This window comes from Halictus rubicundus, chromosome 13 (genome assembly GCF_050948215.1).
Source record: "Halictus rubicundus isolate RS-2024b chromosome 13, iyHalRubi1_principal, whole genome shotgun sequence".
NCBI lineage: Eukaryota > Metazoa > Arthropoda > Insecta > Hymenoptera > Halictidae > Halictus > Halictus rubicundus.
This window is the reverse complement of record NC_135161.1, coordinates 6,035,862-6,056,961: the sequence shown is the minus strand read 5'-3', so window position 1 is coordinate 6,056,961 and position 21,100 is coordinate 6,035,862. Positions and strand designations below refer to the sequence as shown.

General features: G+C 43.7%; 1 protein-coding gene across 1 annotated transcript in view; it reads left to right on the top strand.

The window, feature by feature from the left end:
- The window catches only part of Cow (Proteoglycan Cow), a 286,815-nt gene that overhangs the window by 166,766 nt on the left and 98,949 nt on the right, over positions 1 to 21,100 (top strand). Inside the window, exon 2 of the mRNA XM_076799378.1 lies at positions 9,843 to 9,900. Coding sequence (XP_076655493.1) covers positions 9,843 to 9,900 — 58 coding nt within the window. The remainder of the gene's footprint in view (positions 1 to 9,842; positions 9,901 to 21,100) is intronic.

The window sequence follows — 21,100 nt, the reverse complement described above, 5'->3', positions numbered from 1 at the left end:
GTTTTTCTCGTCGATTTTCTGCCGGGGGAGTAGCAACGCGGTGGCTGGTGGATGTTCCGAAGTAATATCTCGGGATAGATTCGGGCCCGGTCGGGGCGAAGGAGGATCCGAAAAAGGAGGAAGAAAAATTTCCGGGCGAATTTTGCGCCGCCGTGCCGCGGAGAGGCGTTTGCTCTCTCCCCCAGGATGGAGCAAGTTGCGACTCCGAACAAGTTCGAAACAAGTTGCTGCGGCGGCGTAAAGACGCTTAATTGCCCAAGTTCCGTGGCCCAGTTTCCGCGGCCTGGCTTTCTTGAGCTGCGGCTGCGGCTGAGACTGAGGTGAACATCGGATTTTCCAGACGGGAAAACAACGAGCTCTCGCGCTTCGGAAAAATGAACGGAAACCAGAGGGAGACAGGGAAAAACCGATGAAATTGGCGGGCGAGGGCCAGAGAAAAATAGGAAAACTTCAGAACGCGAGGAATCGAGAGAAGATCTATAAAGATCGAGCAAGCGGAGCTGCGGTTGAAAAATATTGGGTTGAATGGAAAGTCCGTACCTTTCGAAATCAACTCCGCTGTATTGTTTTTATATATAGGGTGCTCATTTGAAAACTTTCCAGTCGAATATCTCGAAAAGTATGAAAGATATTAACCAGTTAACTGTGTTTGACGAGTATACTCGTCATGAAGAAATGGCAATATTTTGTGTCATGACGAGTATACTCGTCAAAACAGCTATAATTCAAACAGCGGTTAATTTTTGCGACGCAGCTTAGGTACACATTTTTCAAAGAGGTTGCAACAGCTAACTGGTTAAAAAAGTGTAAAACGCGTGTCCAAGGATTTTGAGGGAGAAAGAGCGGGGCAGTTTTCAAGATCATTTGGAGGTCAACTTTGGTTTTTCAAATGGAAACCTATAGTTTTTATTACGGGATCTTATTGTACGTAAAAAGACCAGCAATTTTTGTAGGATACTTTTTTTATCTGCGCATTAGTTTCGGAGATATTTAAAGAGAAACAGAGCGAGGCATATTATTGTGTAAAATTGTTTGACGCAAATCGTTGATGTTTTTCAGTTGTACTAGCACGTACAGTGTGAAAAGAAAATTGTCCTCTATCGATCTCTTGTTTATGTTTTCTGTCTTTCAATATAAGATTGAATTAAATGATACAATAAGATCCCATAATAAAAAATATAGGTTTCCATTTGAAAAAACAAAGTTGACCTTCCAATGACCTTGGAAAAGCCACCCAAATAAAAAACTGATACTGCCCCCCTCTTTTCCCCTCGAAATCCTTGCACACGTGCTTTACATTTTTTTATTCATACTTTTCGAAATATTCGGCTGGAAAGTTTTCAAATGTACACCCTGCAGAAAGGGATGTGTTTAATTTCTGTTAGTCTCTCATCGTTCCAAGAATTTTTCTAATACCAGTAGAAATTTTGAGACTCGAAGAAATATGGAAAAATGGACGAAAAGAGAAAAGGGGAAGCTAACAGAAAGCCTCAAAAATTGATACAAGGGTGCTAGAAGAAAAAAAACTTCGGAAAGCAAAAAATCAAGAGCAGAACAGAGGCCTGCGAAGATGAAGAATTCGAAGGGGGTGGAAAATCGAAATGCTAAGCGGAAAGAGTGAGAAATAAAAATTGTCGGAAAAATCATACTGCAGCAAAGGGCGTTGGCACAGTATAAAATGTGTGTGTAATCCCGGGGGAGGGGGGTGGAAAGACGGAGACAGCAGCTGGGAAAGTCAGCGGAACGGGGGAGGGTTGCAGAAGCGCACAGTGATGCGAAAACGAAAAAGAGTGGTTAGGGGAGGATCGAGGAAGCGCCTGTAAGGGGGGAAGAGACTAATTGAGGCCGATCTTGATGCATCGCGCGGGGAATGAGCGCTTACGGACGTTAATTGGTAAGGATCGTTGCTCCAGTTGGATGTTCCCCAATTGCAACCTTCTGGATCCTGGATCCTGGATCCATGGTAGAACGAACGGTGTCGCAGCGAGGTCCCCGGTGGTTCGTTCATCGCATCCCAGGATCTCGCGTTAAATGTCTCGTGTATTAGAAACGCGTCTTGAGCCGTTTTAATCCGACGGAAGGTCCAATTTGCACGGTCCCGGTTGATCCGAGGAAATTCGATTTGAACAGGCTGCCGCACCCCTGTCTCACGATTAACGCTTCGCGAACAAATCCAAAATTGCGAAAGACACAGGCTGACGAGAATCGAATTTTGAAGGCTCTCTCTCTCTCTCTCTCTCTCTCTCTCTCTCGACATTATTTGCCGCCTCGAGAAGCTGTCTGCGAAATGTCCGTTCTCTGTAGAACGGAATCCTGCAGAGCCCGGAAGCGTTGTTGCACAATTTGTCGGAAAATTTACGACGCCAGATTTTCATTTTGTCGGGGCTTGTAGATCGCTGAACCGATCCTACGAAACAGAAGTTAGATGGAAATTTGTCTCTTCTTTTAATCCTTCCATTTTTTAATCTCTTTTTTTAAACATTTCATGGTCCGACGATTATATATTCATACTAGAACAACCAAGCACTAAATGCAACTGACATTCATTTTTAGATTTCGTATAACATTGTCTAGATTTCGCACCAATTTTGTTTAAATATCTGCTTCGATAGAGAAGTTGGTTAAAAAATTTTCTCATGGAAACGTATTTGTAATTTCAATATTTCTAAAAGAAAAAATTAGGAGCAAGTCATTTTCACTCACCCGGTAGTTCTAGTGTTAAAATAAAGATTTCAATACGTGTTTCTTGATTTTTTCAAATTTTTCGAGAGGCTGGAACAGTAAGAAAATTAGTCGTTAAATATAGGCGACCCAGTATGCAATAAATCGAGAAGAATGTGACACTATTCTTAGATTTTTCTAGTGACTAGTTTGGTACTCGATCTAGTCGTAATTCTTATTATAAATCGAAAATGTTCACGAAACGAAGACGTTCGCGAAACAAAAATGCAGTGGTTCTGTTCCGAATTGGGAAGAGGGGGGGGGGGGGGTGGGGGCTGTGTCGGCCGAATTTTCGCACGCGTTGCTATCGATTTTCCACGGATCAGGCCGATCATCCGTCTGGATGGACGCCTGATTCCATACCGATGAAAAACGCGTCGAGCGCAGCCGGCTGCACAGTGGAAACAGCCCGCCATTAGTCAGACACGGCCACAGGGAACAGACGCGTCGCTCGCTCGTACGTCAGCTGGTTTTTTTTTTCGGGGGCAAAAAAAACCGCCCGTAATTCTTATTTTCGCGGGCCGGGCTGCTCGAAAATCTGCGAATCCGCCGGATCCGATCGGATCCAGTCGGATCGGGCCGGCGCGATCATGTTTTATTTCTCTGCGGTCGATTCGCCACCGCGATTTTCATATTTCACCGGAAAATTCGCGTCGATGTTTCGCCACCGGAGTCATATTCGCGATATATGAACGCTATCGGTAAAATAACTACGACGTTTCGAAGACTGTGTTCAGATCTGCCCTAATCAAAGTCATAAATAATGATTGCATTGCAAACAAAATTGAAAATTGGTATTAATTGTTCGACGCTAAAAGTGCCGAGCGTTAAACGTTATTAGTAGACTGCGAATTTCATGCATTCTTGAAAAGAAAATGTGTACAGAGTCTTTACTCGATGTATGTCCCAAATGTCTGGACGATAAAAGTCCCATAACTATCCCCACTGCCGCAGCTCGAGTGACTTCGGTCGCCGATTGTGTAAACATAATACGGGACGAGCTTCTCTGTTCTTTTCTGCGTTCCGCGGTGTATCATAGAATAGTATCTCCTGGCCGATATATGTCCCCCGCTAGACCCGTGTTTTGGACATACATCATGTAGAGATATACTATGTTTGCATTCCTCGGCGACCGAGGCCACTCGAGCTTCGCTGCCCTTTTCTATTTTCGGCAGTGTATCAAGGAACAGTATCTTCTAACCGATAATTGTCCCTGGTGGAACTCGTGTTTTGAACATACATCATGTAGACATGTACTATGTTTACACTCCTCGGTGACCGAGGCTATTTGAGCTCCGTTGTCCTTTTCTACTCTTAGCAGTGTATCAAGGAATAGTATCTTCTAGCCGATATATGTCCTCGTCACATGCGTGTTTTGGACATACATCATGTAGAGATATACTATGTTTACACTCGTCGGCGACAGAGGCCACTCGAGGTTCGCTGTCCTTTTCTATTTTCGGCAGTGTATCAAGGAATAGTATCTTCTAGCCGATAATTGTCCCCGGCCAGGCTCGTATTTTGGACACATATCGTGTAGAAATGTAAGTTTACACTCCTCTGCGATCGAGGGCACTCCAGCTTGGCTGTCCTTTTCTACTTTCGGCAGTGTATCAAAGAATAGTATCTTCTGGCCGATAATTGTCCCTCTCCAGACCCGTGTTTTGGACATATATCGAGTAGACACTGTACTTGATGCTGTATAAACATAACAAGGGTCCCGAAGGTGAAGAAAAACTTCCGCGAGAAAGTGGCAAGGCGTGGCGTGAGCCATTGGCGAAATGTCTCGTGACTCGGACGACCTTGAACGGTAAAAACGCAACGGTGTGTATGCACCGCGTTCGCGAATATTTCCGTCGCTGGGAACTGGCCTTGTTCGCGAGTCTCGCGAGCAACGACGAGGTCGTTTTAATTGGGTCACAGAGGAACCGCCGCGTGTCGTACCCGATTTTTTTCCGTTTCTTTTTCGGCAGCGAGCGGGGTTAGGGGGGATGGGGTGCAGGGTGCACCAGCTACCGGTGGAACTGCACAAGTTTGCGGAGAATTAAATTCAGCAATTAGCCTGCCATTCAGCCACCTTTTACCGCCACGAGAGCGAGCACCGGGATCCATTTTGACACGCCGCGCCGGGGAGACGGATGTCGCGCGAAAACACGGTATAGCGTGTTCCACTTTTTTCTCCCTCCACCCCACCCCCCACCCCCGGGGGGGGGGCGCGAAGATGCACGAAATATCGAACAGTCGTCGCGGCAAATTAAACCGCAATCGTGGAAAAGTAATTGGAGAACGACTTCTTTAATCGTCGCAGCTGCAAGCCGTAAATGTATTGGGTCGGTGTGCGAAATACTGCATGCCCGATTTCTGAAATTAAAACACACCAACGAGTCGTCATCGTAAACACGTCGCCGATCTGTAATATTCGTGCTTTTATTTACGACGTTCATTAATAACAGGAGGTCGGAATAAATTTCACTTCTGATAAGAACCGATCGTTCAGTTGATAAGGGAAAGCGAAGTGGAAAGTATAAGCGAGTATGCCAGACGGTAGAATGGAAATTTCGGTTGTTCGTGGAACAGCGACTCGCGGCGGGTAAAGGGGTTCTGCATAACTGCCTTAATCGGAAGCTTTACGTAACAGTTTTAAACAGTTATTTTCGGACTCGTTCGAAGCCACGAGGTGAGCATAAAGGACGCCGAGAGAGGGCCGCCCCTACCCCCCACCCCACCCCACCCCCTCTCACAAGCATCGCGAACGACGCGACGAGAGACCCTCGAACACGCGAAGAACGTTTGATACTCCCGGTGCTCCCCTGTTCTGCAAATGCAAATACCGGTCGCCACGAACACACAATTAGAACGGAATGATGTTTTGCAATTAGATGGGGGGAGGGCAGGGAGGGGGGCAGGCGGTGTAGTTTCGTCGAATCGGAGATACGAGGGCACCGGCCCCGTTCCACCGAAAGGCGTTTGCGGGCTCTCAAATTGCCCTCGCGAATCGCTGCCTGCTCGCGACAGCCTGTAATTATCATCCTGCGGGGAGACGAGTATAGTTAGCCGGTTTTAACAGCCGCGAGTTTCATTATGCCCGAGAGTCGCACGCTGAGCTGTTTCTAGAAAATAAGTGGAATCGATGGAAAAATATTGTGATGTGAAATTCCCTCAAAATAGATTTTTCCGTCAGTTAATAGTCGATCGACGTGGACTGAAACGATCTCGTTTGTTAAATAAATAATAGTCAAGGTCTCCTGAAGCACTGCCGCTTTTCTTAATATTTCTATAACTTCAACAATTGTAAAAGAACGAACTCGACGAGCAGTAATTACGACGGGCTCGGTGGTTCCAGTGCTAAGACGTAAGGGTGCGTGTCCACTTGAGAGAAAAACTGTCGCGAGATACTCTGGAGAGTCAAATTCGAAAGTATACACGCCATTGAGAGTGCTATACCTCTCGTGCAAAATAAAACACTGACGACAATCAGCGACTCGCGACAATTTATCTCTCAAGTGGACACGCACCCTAAAACTGTCGCGAATTACTCTCAAGAGTCAAATTCGTCAGTATGTACGCTGTTGAAAGTGCTATCTAAGAGTGCTATTCTCTTCATGCAAAATAAAACACTGACGAATTTGGCTCTCGAGAGTGTCTCGCGACAGTTTTTCTCTCAAGTGGACACGCACCCTAAAACTGTCGCGAGTTACTCTAAAGAGTCAAATTCGTCAGTATGTACGCTGTTGAAAGTGCTATCTAAGAGTGCTATTCCATTCATGCAAAATAAAACACTGACGAATTTAATTCTTGAGAATAACTCACAACAATATTACTCTCAAATGGACACGCGCCCTAAAACTGTCGCGAGTTACTCTGGAGAGTCAAATTCGAAAGCGTACATGCTATTAAGAGCGCTTTAAGAGAGTGCCTATTCCTTTCGTGCAAAATAAAACACTGACGAGTTTGACTCTCGAGAGTATCTCGCGACAGTTTTTCCCTCAAGTGGACACGCACCCTAAAACTGTCGCGAATTACTCTAAAGAGTCAAATTCGTCAGTATGTACGCTGTTGAAAGTGCTATCTAAGAGTGCTATTCTCTTCATGCAAAATAAAACACTGACGAATTTGGCTCTCGAGAGTAACTCGCGACAGTTTTACTCTCAAGTGGACACGCACCCTAAAACTGTCGCGAATTACTCTCAAGAGTCAAATTCGTCAGTATGTACGCTGTTGAAAGTGCTATCTAAGAGTGCTATTCTCTTCATGCAAAATAAAACACTGACGAATTTGGCTCTCGAGAGTATCTCGCGACAGTTTTTCCCTCAAGTGGACACGTACCCTAAAACTGTCGCGAGTTACTCTTGAGAATCAAATTCGTCAGTGTACACACTATTGAAAATGCTCTTTCTTTCATGCAAAATAAAACACTGACGAATTTAATTCTTGAGAATAACTCACAACAATATTACTCTCAAATGGACACGCACCCTAAAACTGTCGCGAGTTACTCTGGAGAGTCAAATTCGAAAGCGTACATGCTATTAAGAGCGCTATAGGAGAGTGCTATTCCTTTCGTGCAAAATAAAACACTGACGAGTTTGACTCTCGAGAGTATCTCGCGACAGTTTTTCCCTCAAGTGGACACGCACCCTAAAACTGTCGCGAATTACTCTAAAGAGTCAAATTCGTCAGTATGTACGCTGTTGAAAGTGCTATCTAAGAGTGCTATTCCATTCATGCAAAATAAAACACTGACGAATTTGGCTCTCGAGAGTATCTCGCGACAGTTTTTCCCTCAAGTGGACACGCACCCTAAAACTGTCGCGAATTACTCTCAAGAGTCAAATTCGTCAGTATGTACGCTGTTGAAAGTGCTATCTAAGAGTGCTATTCTCTTCATGCAAAATAAAACACTGACGAATTTGGCTCTCGAGAGTATCTCGCGACAGTTTTTCCCTCAAGTGGACACGTACCCTAAAACTGTCGCGAGTTACTCTTGAGAATCAAATTCGTCAGTGTACACACTATTGAAAATGCTCTTTCTTTCATGCAAAATAAAACACTGACGAATTTAATTCTTGAGAATAACTCACAACAATATTACTCTCAAATGGACACGCGCCCTAAAACTGTCGCGAGTTACTCTGGAGAGTCAAATTCGAAAGCGTACATGCTATTAAGAGCGCTATAGGAGAGTGCTATTCCTTTCGTGCAAAATAAAACACTGACGAGTTTGATTCTCGAGAACAACTGGCTACAGTTTTACTCTCAAGTGGACACGCATCCTAAAACTGTCGTGAGTTACAATGGAGAGTCAAATTCGCCAGTGTACTTTCCATTGAGAGTGCTATCGGAGAGTGCCATAGCTTTCGTGCAAAATAAAACCCTGACGAATTTGACTCTCACGAGTAATTCGCGACAGTTTTGCTCTCAAGTGGACACACATCCTAAAACTGTCGGGAGTTAAAATGGAGAGTCAAATTCGCCAGTGTACGTGCTATTCAGAGTGCTATCGGAGAGCGCTATTCCCTTCGTGCAAAATAAAACACGAGAATAACCCGCGACAGTTTTACTCTCAAATGGACACGCACCCTAAGAGAATCGTGTCTATATGTGAGTTGATTATACATGGTATATCAGTGTTCGATTGAAACCATGGAATCTCAAAAAATAGACCAGTAAGGATCAAAAATAGTTCACAGGTGTGTTCACGATTGCATAGCAATCTGAGCATAGTTTGGTGGAGGGGGTAGGGTAGCGAGTACAGTGATTAGCAAAACGAACGATCGCTCATCGTGACCAAGAAAATTCAGGGTTGGTTCCCGTTCGCGAAAAAGAGCAAAGGGCTCGGGCGCGTCGTTTGCGAAAGTTCAGGCCGAGGACGTGATTGCCGGTTGGCGAGGGTGAAACGGGGGTGTGCTCGCGTGATAGTTCACGTGCCAGTTCGCAACAATTCGAGGATAATATCGAAAATAGCGACGGGGCGGAGGGACCGGCGAAAATCTGCCGCGCTGATATAACCGAGGAGATTCGACCGACTTGCACGTTGGCAAACCGTTGTCAGCGGATCGATCAGAAAGTTAGCGAGTTACCTGATAAATGCCGGCGATCCGTCGAGGTTGGCGAGTCAATTTCGCGAGGCCTTTTCCGAAATTTTTTAATGTCGCCCCGCCCCCCTCTTTCGTTGATCAACCATGTCAATTTTCTCTGAAACTCCTGCCAATTCGCAAATTTTCTCTGCTAGGGTAAGGGACCCAATTACTGTGGGGGTACCAATTACTGTGCCTGTATTAATAATACTCATTTCTGAAGCACAATGAATATGGAAAAGCAGACACAGTGAATTCTCGATATATGTCAACAACTCGGATCTTGCCACGGACATATATCGGCCAGGAGATAATATTCTTTGATCCACACGACCTTATACTCCTCGGTACACTTCTTACACTCCAAAAGCGTTGGTTGGCATAAGTGCATTATGTCGAATAGGGATTACTTTGGAGGGGATGAAATCGATTTGAAAGAATAAATAATGATTTTTCATTTTATAAGAAAATACACCTTGTTTTTTGGACACAGTAGTAAAACTCGCGCGAGTTGCTCTCGATAGTACAGTGATTTCTCGATATATGTCAACAACACGACATAGATCGTCCAGGAGACATACCCGAGCCGTGTTATTTTTACATTCTATTATTTTACGAGCTTTGTGGCCCCTCACGAGGTATATCCCGCGGTCGTGGGGATAATTCCGCGACGTTCATCGTCTAGGCCTTGGCGACATATACAGAGAAATCACTGTATTTGACATATATACTGATTTTAATAAAAAAATTTAACATCTCTTTTTAAATATTCATTGCGCTTTAAAAATAAGTATAATTAATATAGGCACGGTAATTGGTACCCCCACAGTAATTGGGTCCCTCGCCCTAAATCCACAAGTGTCTATCGACACAAAATTCACCGGCATACGACCGAATTTTTTATGTGACATTTATCGAAGTTTCACCTTTTTGAAGGGTGTATAAACACTTTTGTCCTGTATATGTGCAATTTTGAAACGATGATATTTTCGCAGAGGGAGCATCGTTCTGGAATTAATCGGAATTATCGTGTTTCTGTTGCAGGATGACACGCGAATGATGAAAGCGGGCGACAAGAAGAGATGGATACATGATCCGAACAGTAAGTGCTTGAATAAAAAATGTTTCGTTTTATCGTCGCGTTGATCATGCTTTCACGGTCCGGAGAGACTGTAAGTTTGCAAATTGAAAATACATGAACCCATTTGCTTCGTTAGCGTATACAGGGTGAGGCACTTAAAACCGGCCACCTGAATAATTTGGTTGCTATTGGTGATAGGAAAAAACGCATCAGGCCAAAATTATTTTGGTATCGAGGGGCTGATTATCCGATGTTACTAGTTTTTTGATAGGTGGAGGCGTCAAGGAGATATGAAGGTCATCTCCGTTTTTTTTTAATGCAACCACTTTTTAACTCCTACGATTGTTGCCCTTCTCGAGACAATTTCAACGATATAGTCATTCAAGGTCATTCAAGGTCATAAACGTTAACCAAGAGGAAGAATATAAATTCACTGTGAATGCTACGTAATTGGATATTTTCTTTATTATTAAAGCAATCGAACCGAGTCAATTCAAAATGTAAACAAAATAATCTGTTCCTCAGCCTGTATATACGCTCAATTTTCCTGGTCACTATCACCGGAGCGTATTTTTATTTTTTAATAAAATAAACGCTCAATTTATTTTTTCTTATAATGCTGAAATACGAAGTTCTTTTATTTGTAGTCATTTTTGTACTTAAATATAATTTTAGAAAAGTTTGGTGATAAAGGTCTTCTTTTCATATTTCCTTATGATACAAATGGGTTAATAGACACGGACGAATGCCTCTATTGTTAAAACAGTCAAAACACTCGGCTTTCCTGGAATAAAATATGTCCTAGGTTTCCTTTTGTCGTGAAAATCGAATTCGTGGATTCGTCCGATCATAATCTACCGATTCTACTTGTTGCGGACACCGTCTAGATCTAGATCCTCAAACGAGTTCTGAACTTCATTATTCCAAGCAGCAGACTTTCCGAAATCTTTCATGGAACTACAGCGTTTACTCGATACATGTCCAAAACACGGGTCTAGCCAGGGACATATATCGAGCAGGAGATACTATTCTTTGAAAAGGACAGTTAAGCTCTAGAGGCCTCGGTTCATGGCCCCTCACGGGGTGTGGATAGTTCTGGGACTCTTATCGACTACGAATTTGTGACATATATCGAGTAAACACTGTATTTTGCTTTTTCTGGATATCGGAGAATTCCAGCATCAAATTCGAATCGCCCTGTACAATTACAACTCGGTGGATCGTCGATCGCGACAAGAAATCGTGCACAAGCTACGACAAATATTTATCATTCGCGCGGGCTCGCGCAGTGCGAGTCGTTTTTCATTATTCCCGTTGGCAGCTGGTAAAAAAAAAGAATATATTTGTCGACGGCGTGGGCGGAAGCGAAATGAAAAAAGCTGAAAAAGAAATGGGATCGTATGATGTCCAATTTCCGAGAGCGGATTTAATATCCCCGTCGAATTTCAGTTTCGACTGGAAAACCTCGGCGTAATTTAATAATCGCGGTATCAATTAATCGACGACGGTCTCCTGGCTCGTTGGAAAATATCGGTTTCGCTTGAACCGGGCAATTACATGAAACAGAGAACGCCGCGGAACGGAGGAGAGGAAAAAGAGAGAGAGGGAGAGAGAAAGAGAAAATAAAAGAGCGAACGGAAAACAGAAAGGAGAATTATTCGCGGTTAGCCCCGGCTCTCGTCCAGTTGCAAATTCTAAGGAAAAAAAGGGCGACGGCCTGGGGAGGATTAAACTTACCTCGGCCGCAAGTCCGTTGGAACCTTTGCCGCGCAAATTATACGGTATTATGTTAATCGGTTGGCTAGAGGATACGCAGCTTTTCCTCTCTCTTCTCTCTCTCTCTCTCTCTCTCTCTCTCTCTCTCTCTCTCTCCATCTCGTCGCCACGGGCTACGGTTTGCATACACCGGCGAAACTTCTTTCTCATGAACTTCCCGAGCCGCGGGATACAGCGAATTCCCTCGAAAAAATTGATTAATTAAGCCGCGTGTCTCCAGGCTCGTAAAAAGATCCGCAACCTCTCTCCACAATGAAGCCGAAATACAAACTCATGCAGAAAATGATCAATCAACGTGTTCGAATATTTTATTCAATGCGACACGTACCTCCTTCGTGAAATACTGTAATAATTAGACTGCGGATCTTTATGCATTTATGAGTTCTGAAAATTTTCAAAATATGTTATAATATAACATTCCGCAGAATTTAGAACGGTTTTTACTTATTCCAGGTCTACAGAGGCTACTACCACTAAAGATTCGATTTCATTTGTTTCCACTTTCCTAAAATTTTCCTACAGAAATTGAAAATTGCATAAACATCCGTCTAGTAATAATCTAGTATAAGTCTAATAATAATTTACCAGCAGAACGTCACAGAATATTCTCTGAACATCGTGTGCCTTGTACTATGATTTTAGACGACGCGAAAAAGTGTATAAAATGAATTTTACTATGTTGAGTTAGGGTAAGGGACCCAATTACTGTGGTGGTACCAATTACTGCGCCTATATTAATTATACTTATTCTTAACACGTTCGGCGCCGCGTCACCCATATTTGGGTGACGGAATTATTTGTGCAGGTTTTAAAATGAATTTTTACGTTGATATATTCATTGTACTAAACTTGATTAGGATCTGTAACATGCAAGAAAGTTGGAGGATTACTCAGTATCATACATTTAATTTTTTGCAATTTTTATTTCATTAAATAACTTACTTTGATTTTATGGAATTTTTGGGGTTTCTAGTTGACCGTTCAAGGTGTTAAAGCATAATGGGTATCTCATTACATTTTTTTCATTCAAATCAGTTAATATACAGGGTGGCCGGACGGGTGGTATAACCGGGCAGGGGATGATTCTATATGTAAAAATAAGTCGGAAAAAACGAATAACAATTTTTCGTTCGACGCTTCGTTTTCGAGAAAACCGATTTTGAAAATGCAGCAAATACGCATGTTATCAGCTAGGATTCGTCTGGCGCGTCTGACCATGGCCAACCAATTCTACTTCCTGCATATACTAAAGCACGCGAAACCGAGAGGATCTTTAAACTCGATTTTCTCGAAAACCAGGCGTCAAACGAAAAAATGTTATTCCTTTTTTTCGACTCAATTTTATATGTAGAATCATCCCCTGCCCGGTTGTACCACCCATCCGGCCACACCCCGTAAATGTAATATATCTCTTTTTTTAATATTCATTCTGCTTTAAAGTATAATTAATATGGGCACAGTAATTGGTACCCCCACTGTTATTGGGTCCCTTATCCTAATCTACGAAATTGTGAACATTTCGTATCAGTGACGATGAGGTAGCGAACGTTTTAATAAATACAGCGAATTCTCGATATATGTCAACAACACGGGTCTTGTCAGCGACATAGATCGTGCAGGGGACATACGATGGCCTCTCCGAGGCCTTTCATCCTTCGTGACCCCTCACGGGCATACCCCACGGTAGTGGGGATAATTCCGTGACGTTTATCGTCGAGGCCTTGGTGACATATATAGAGAAATCACTGTAAACGTGTATCGTGCAGATGCCAAATTCAAAATTAGGAAGAAATCATTTTGCAGAACTCGTCCAAGGAAGCGGAAACGTTTTCCTCCGTGATCGTACAGCCGCGAGTTTCGATATTTTTCGCGGGCCGGTTAAATATCCCGGAAAATCCGCAAACATTGCGCGCGTCGTTAGGAAGCGGGGAAAACCCGTCGACGACGGCTGAAATCGGGAAGGCGGACACAGAGGGGTCGCGGGGGAGGACAAGGGAAAAAGGGAAACCTTCTGCCGTGGGAAATCGATAAGGTCGACGCTCGCGAATTATGCTCGCTTCACGCCGCCGTGCCGCGTCGTTTCATTGGGAAAGCTTTTCGCCGGCGCGCGGCGACTTGTAACGCGAAACAACGGCGGAGCCTTCCCGATCGCTTCGGACTTCTTTCTTCGATCGGAAACTTTCGAATCCGCTGCACTTTCCGAGCTTCCAGACTCCTCGGAGACAATGCAGTGCCCCGAGTCGATCGAGCCCTCGCTTTCCTTCGGATTCGCCGAGTCCTTCGAGCTTTCCGAGTCTCTCTCTAGCAGGCAGAATTTTGTTTTCGGGCTTTAGAATCTTTAGTCTCTCGAGTTCTCGGAACTTTCCGAGTCCTTTGAGCGCATTGGGTATGAGTACAGTCTTGGAGCCCTTAAGGTTGTTCGAGTATGTGCGGTTTTAGAGTACTGTGAGTCCTTAGATCCTTTGGTTTTATAATCCTTCGAGTTCCCCGAGTTCCCGTAAGCCCTACGAATTGCCCTTGAGGCTTACGAATTTCCCTTAAGCCCTACGAATTACCCTAGAGCCCTATGAATTGCCCTTTAACCCATCGAATTGCCCTTGAGCCCTACGAATTGCCTCGATTCCATCTAATTGCCTCGTGTCCTATGAATTGCCTTGAGCCCTACGAATTGCCCTTGAGCCCTAGGAATTGCCCTAGAGTCTTACGGATTACCCTTGAGCCCTAGGAATTGCCCTCGAGTCCTACGAATTACCTTTGAACCCTACGAATTGTCTCGAGTCCTACGAATTGCCTTCACTCCTGCAAATTGCCCTCATATCTACAAATTGTCTTGAGCCTTACGAATTGCCCTTAAACCCTACGAATTGCCTTCAGTCCTACAAATTGCCCTTGAGACCTACGAATTTCCCTTGAGCCCTTCGAATTGCCTCGAGTCCTATAAATTGCCTTATGCTCTACGAATGGCACTTGAGCCCTACAAATTACCCTAAAGCCCTATGAATTGCCCTTTAACCCATCGAATTGCCCTTGAGCCCTACGAATTGCTCTTGAGGCCATGGAATTGGTCCTGAGCCTTACGAATTGCTCTTGAGCCCATCGAATTGCCCTTCAACCCTACGAATTGCCTCGAGTCCTATGAATTGCCTCGATTCCTTCGAATTCCCTCGAGTCCTATGAATTTCTTTGAGCCCATTTCTTTGTACGAATTGCACTTGAGCCCTACGAATTGCACTTGAGCCCTAAGAATTACCCTAGATCCCTAAGAATTGCCCTTGAGCCCTACGAATTGCACTTGAGCCCTAAGAATTACGCTAGATCCCTAAGAATTGCCCTTGAACCCTACGAATTGCCTCGAGTCCTATGAATTGCCTCGATTCCTTCGAATTCCCTCGAGTCCTATGAATTTCTTTGAGCCCATTTCTTTGTACGAATTGCACTTGAGCCCTACGAATTGCACTTGAGCCCTAAGAATTACGCTAGATCCCTAAGAATTGCCATTGAGCCCTACGAATTGCACTTGAGCCCTAAGAATTACGCTAGATCCCTAAGAATTGCCCTTGAACCCTACGAATTGCCTCGAGTCCTATGAATTGCCTCGATTCCTTCGAATTCCCTCGAGTCCTATGAATTTCTTTGAGCCCATTTCTTTGTACGAATTGCACTTGAGCCCTACGAATTGCACTTGAGCCCTAAGAATTACGCTAGATCCCTAAGAATTGCCATTGAGCCCTACGAATTGCCTCGACTCCTTCGAATTGCCTTAAATCTTACGAATTGCCTCGATTCTTTCAAACTCCCTCGAGTTGTATGAATTGCCTTGTGCTTTACGAATTGCCTTGAGCCCTATGAATTACCTCGAACCCTACGAATTGCCTCGAACCCTACGAATTGTCCTTGAATTGCCTTGCGTTCTTAGAATTCCTTCGAGTTCTCTCGAGTGTTACAAATTGCCTCGAGTTCTTAGAGTTCCCTTCGGTTCCCTCCAATTTTCCCTAAGTTCTTAGAGTTCCCTTAAATATCCAGAATCCCCTCGAGTTCTCAGAGGTTCCTCGCTTTCTAAGAGTTCCCTCGAGTCATTCGAATTCTCCGAGTCCACATTGTCCTGAAGGTACTCCGAGTTTTATAGAGTCGTCGGCGTCCTTCGCGAATAAGAACGTTCCCTCCTCGAGCGATAAATAAATCGGCTTGAAATAAATGTAGTTTTCTGCGCGAGCGAAGCGGAGACCGCGATTTCGCTGAAACGTGTCCGGAATTTCTCTCCGGACGGGGCACGGCAGCGGCGTGGATCCAACCAGCGCACCCGGCTCGATCGGCGGCGTTTAATTGAATCCCGAGGGCCGACAGAAAATTTGAAAGTTTATGGCCGCGCCCCGGCGTTGTTGCACAACGCGACAGGTTCCCGAGGAAATGAAGGTACCTAATTACTCAGTTGGAAATATGTATCGAGCCGGGATCGCGTTAGAACAGAAGCCGACGATTAATTAGCCAGGATCAACGGAACGAGGGGAATTTATTTATGGATAACAGTGAGCAGCGCTGGCGAGCTGCGAGCTGCACGGGGCCCCTCGCAGAATATTTATGGAATTGGCCGTGCCGTGCGCCATGGTGCAACGTTGTCGGTGTGCGTGTACATTAAACGCCGCGAAACGTATTGTCCGGAATTGCGACGAGAGAACACGATAAATACACTTTTCATAGGGTTTCTCCGCGCAAATGACAGAGCCCGTACCTATTACCTTTTCCGTTGGATTTATGATCTGTTCTCGTTTTTTTGGCTCATCGATAAATCCACTCTCGCGCGCCAAAAAAGACGCGAATCGAGCTGCTCGCCGACCGCGAATATATCGCTACGATGCGACGACGGTCAAATGTATTCTCAATTACGAAAGATTTCGCTTCCGCGGAAACCGAAGGGAAAATCGTGGGAAATTTAGGACCTTGAGGAAAATCGTGGGAAATTTGGGAACTCCGGGAATCGTCGGAACTCAGAATCCTGAGAAATCGTGGGGTATTCAGAACCGTGGAGAATTCAGGGGAATTTAGGACCTTAGAAAATCATGGGAAATTTAGTGCCTTAGGAAACCTTGGAAGATTTAGGACCTTACGGAATCCTGTCAAGTTGGGTGACTTAAATAATTGCAGGGTATTTAGAGCCATGGAAAATGGAGGGAAATTTAGGACCTTGGAAAATCATGGGAAATTTAGTGCCTTAGGGAATCTTGGAATGTTTAGTGCCCTGGAAATCCTGGAAAATTTAGGATCTTGTGGAATCCTGTGAGATTCAGAGCCTTGAGAAATCGCAGGGTATTTAGAGCCTTGGAAAATTGTGGGAGATATGGGGCTTTAGAAAATGATAGGGATTTTAGGACCCAAGGAAATTCTGGGAAATGTGGGACCTTAAAAAATCGGAGGACTTTCAGGACCTCGGGAAATCCAGGGAAACTGGTGACTCGGAGCATTGCGAGGTCCCTAAAATTTGAAAAATGGCGAATTCAGTGAATTTCGAGGTCTCGTCAGAAGAATTTCGGACTTCCCGTAGCTGGGATTCGATTAATCGCAGAAGGAGCTCGACAGGGACGCGAATCTCTCGTAAATTACGCGCGGTTAGATCAGTCCTGAGGGCGGAAACGGCGCACAAAGGATTGATGGAATTGTGCGCGCTCGTTTCGTTATTTCTACGATGACAATTGCATCGTTTTACTTTTGCCCCGGTGTCGGCGCCCGTCGATTCTCTTTGTTTCCACTGGGGGTCTCTATCTCCCTCCCTTTCTGTCTCTCCACCCTTTTTTTTTCCACGGCTGTTTTCACGATCGCGCAAACAAGCGACGGCACAAAACGCTATCGCGTGTTCCCGTGAAGCATGAGCGGATTTTTAACTTTGTCCCGGTGAATTCTGCGACAAAATTGGATCATCGCTCGACTGTTGCGGAGTTCAAAGAAGGCACGAAATTGATAACGCGGGTGCGCAACTTTTCCGGGCCGTTTGAATCGAATTCATGAACCGTTTGATCGGGGAATTGTGCTTTCGTCGCGGCTCCGACGTGTACCGGACGTTCGAATATTTAATTGAACGATTCCAAAGAAATTTTCGCTATATTCCTCTGTGCGCTTGCCTCGTTCGAAACAAAAATTGAGTAAGGTAGAGTCGCACGTATACACCGAGCCCTCTTTCCAATTTTATTCTCGAAAACGAAGTCTGCTCCTCAACTTTTCTCGACGGCTCCCTGGAGACGGAGTGGCACGCTCTTTCGAGTGGCCCACTCAGATTCTGCACCCTGCGCCGTTCATTTTCAGAAAGTGTTCACAGAGTCTACGGAATCCTTCTAAATAAGAATCACTCGCACAGCTTTCGCGAGTCAAGCAGGAAAAGTCTCAAAGTGGGAACTTTGAGAATTTGCGGTTACAAAATGAAATTTCCGCGGAGCTAAAGGGGACAAAGACCTGCGAAATGGATTCGGCTGATTGGGATTTATTAGGGGGACCTATAAGTAATCAATTAAGGTGCAGTGGAATAAATCCGTACACGGGGCAAATCCGCAGTAGGCCCTTATTTATTCGAATATACGTGTTTGTCGTTTATTCGACAAAAAAGCGTGGATCCAGTGCACTAATTGCATTAACTGGTTTTGTGGAAACTGCAACAAAGGATTAAGAAAAAAACAATATGAATGTGAGAGATGTCTTGACGATGATTGTATAAAAATTTGAATTTTTATTTTTATTTTATTTTATTACTAATAATAATTCCACTTTTGCCCCATAATATAAGGAAATAAGATTCAATAATTTTTAAACAGGTAGGTGCAGTTTTGCCCCAGTTCCGGGGAAGTCCGCCCTAGCAGCACTGTTTTTAATTTATTAAGAAAATCATATGTTTCAGAAGATATTTTCAATCCAAATTAATGCAACTTAAAGAATAAACCATGCGCTAAATAAAAACACTAAGATTATTAGGTTTTGAGTGGAATAGATAGAAAATACGTCAGTTTAAAGTAAACTTTACAATATCTGAGTCGGTTTTACCCCACTCCACCTTATTTCGAAATCTAAAACAAACTTTGTAGTAAATTCAGGTTTTTATTTCTTAATTTATTATATAATATCCATCATTATCAAGGACAGTTTTGCCATCTTTCCTGTAAATTTTCTATCCCCCTCTTAAAGAAATCCAGGGTTTGTGAAGCAAAATATGACTCAAAGTGCCTCCTTACATCTTCTACAGAATGTTTTATTTCTTAAATAATGCTCCAGAGATTTGCAACATTGCAATTCTTTGATTTTTTCCTGAGTGAGTTTCGCTGTATGTGGCCGGGCACTGTCAATTTGTACTATTACACCTTTTTTGTGGACTAAAGATGCCCTCTTTTTCAATAGTTCTGAACACAGCCGTTGTAATTGCTGACAATACAACTGAGCAGTAACTGTTTCTCCAGGTTTCAACAACTCAAAGTGAATTATGCCACGACAGTCCCGCCAAATGCACAGTAACACCTTTCCGAGTGATAAGCTGGGTTTAGGGGTTGCTATTGCGGTTTGATTTGCAGACAGCCATTGCTTGGAACGCTTTATGTTGTCATAAAGAATCCATTTTTCATCTCCGGTAACGATTCTGCTAAGAAATGGATCTCTACGAAATCTGTACAGCAATGAAGTGTAAATTGATCGACGAATATTCTCGTTAGTCTCAGATAATTGATGCGGTGCACGTATTCCTTGCCTATATGCCTTTCCCATTTCGTGTAGGTGCCTTTGTATAGTTGACCATGTGGACCCAAGGCTTCTCGATAATTCTTGTATACTTAATTTTGGATCAGCTTCCACTAGAGATTTTAGGCTGTCATTACCAAATTCAACTGATCGTCCACTTCGAGGCCTGTCAGAGAGACCATAATCACCAGCAGCAAACCTTCCGAACCAACGTTGACACTTGTTGACCTTCAATACATCTCCATAAACATCGCAAATTTTCTTTGTTGTCACCGTTGCATTAAATCCCGCATGAAAAAGTATGCAATGACGAATATGATCCTCGGAAGGTACGGACGCCGCCATTTTATTACAGGCTTGTAAAAGAAAATTATACTTTTTGGAATATTTTGAGAACAGGCTGCTTTACCGAAAACTGTGAAAGAATACGTGTTTCCTCTTCAACGATTACTTATGGGTAGGGATATGATCAAGTTCAATATGTACTCACGAATCCGAGTCAAGTTCAATAACCAAGTTTCATTTCGTGGGTTTCGATTATTACTTAAAAGCAATAAATGTTTCAATGATTATACTTGAAAAGTATTCATTGTATACAAACAGTTATCGAACCTCGGAATGAGTACTTACAAGTTTCGAAAAGATACTTATAAGTACTTCGATGTTGAAAGGAATCGAATCTTTCACAAGTAGTACTCGAATCTTGGAAATCAGAACTGCATAATCAGGGGAATAAAGTACTTTCTTTTATTAAATTCGTAACTATTTAAGAGTAATATTTCATTTACAATACTTGGTTTTATCCTATTTCTTTTTTTATCGATGATATTTCCTGCTTTTGAAAAAACATTCTGAAGGTACAGGAGCGGCCATTATACAAAGATAGTCACGTGCAATTTTTGATAAAATGAGGGACCTCGATGAATTTTCACGCCAAAATAATAACAGGTCTTCTTTGCGTTCTAAATATTGTGATTTCAGATCATTTTCCACTTCCAACACAGCAGACCATGAGACAGGTATCGTGTTATACCGAGCGTCCGAGAATACGGGAATTTGTAACGATATTCATAATAATTTCGAAAGTTTCGAAACCTCCACAAACATCGCAAATTTTCTTTGTTGTCACCGTTGCATTAAATCCCGCATGAAAAAGTATGGAATGACGAATATGATCCTCGGAAGGTACGGACGCCGCCATTTTATTACAGGGTTGTAAAAGAAAATTATACTTTTTGGAATATTTTGAGCACAGGCTGCTTTACCGAAAACTGTGAAAGAATACGTGTTTCCTCTTCAACGATCGGTACAGAACTAAAGGCAAACAAATTCTTTGCGAATAATTGATTGCTTATTGGTACCCCTAATGTAAGAACATTGTCGGGTGTATTATCGATGGGCGCGATAAGCGGAATAATGATGGCGCGACGATCGTTCCGCGCGATTCCTGCCGTGCATTTTTATCGCGTCGAAGCTCTCTCTCTCTCTCTCTCTCTCTCTCTCTCTCTCTCGCAGCATTGCGGCTCGCAGACGGGGAGGAATGCACCGGCGGTTCCCGCGGCTCCCAGCGGCCGGCTCCACAAAGGGGTTAACCCGCGGGGCTATTATTATGACCAGCCTCGAATCACGGGACAGGCTTCCGCGGTTATTTCTGCTGAAAGGGGGCAAAGTAATTGCGGCCGGCGTGCACACACCGATTCAACTCTTTCGTGAAACGGTCGCCAGAGAGACAGAGAGA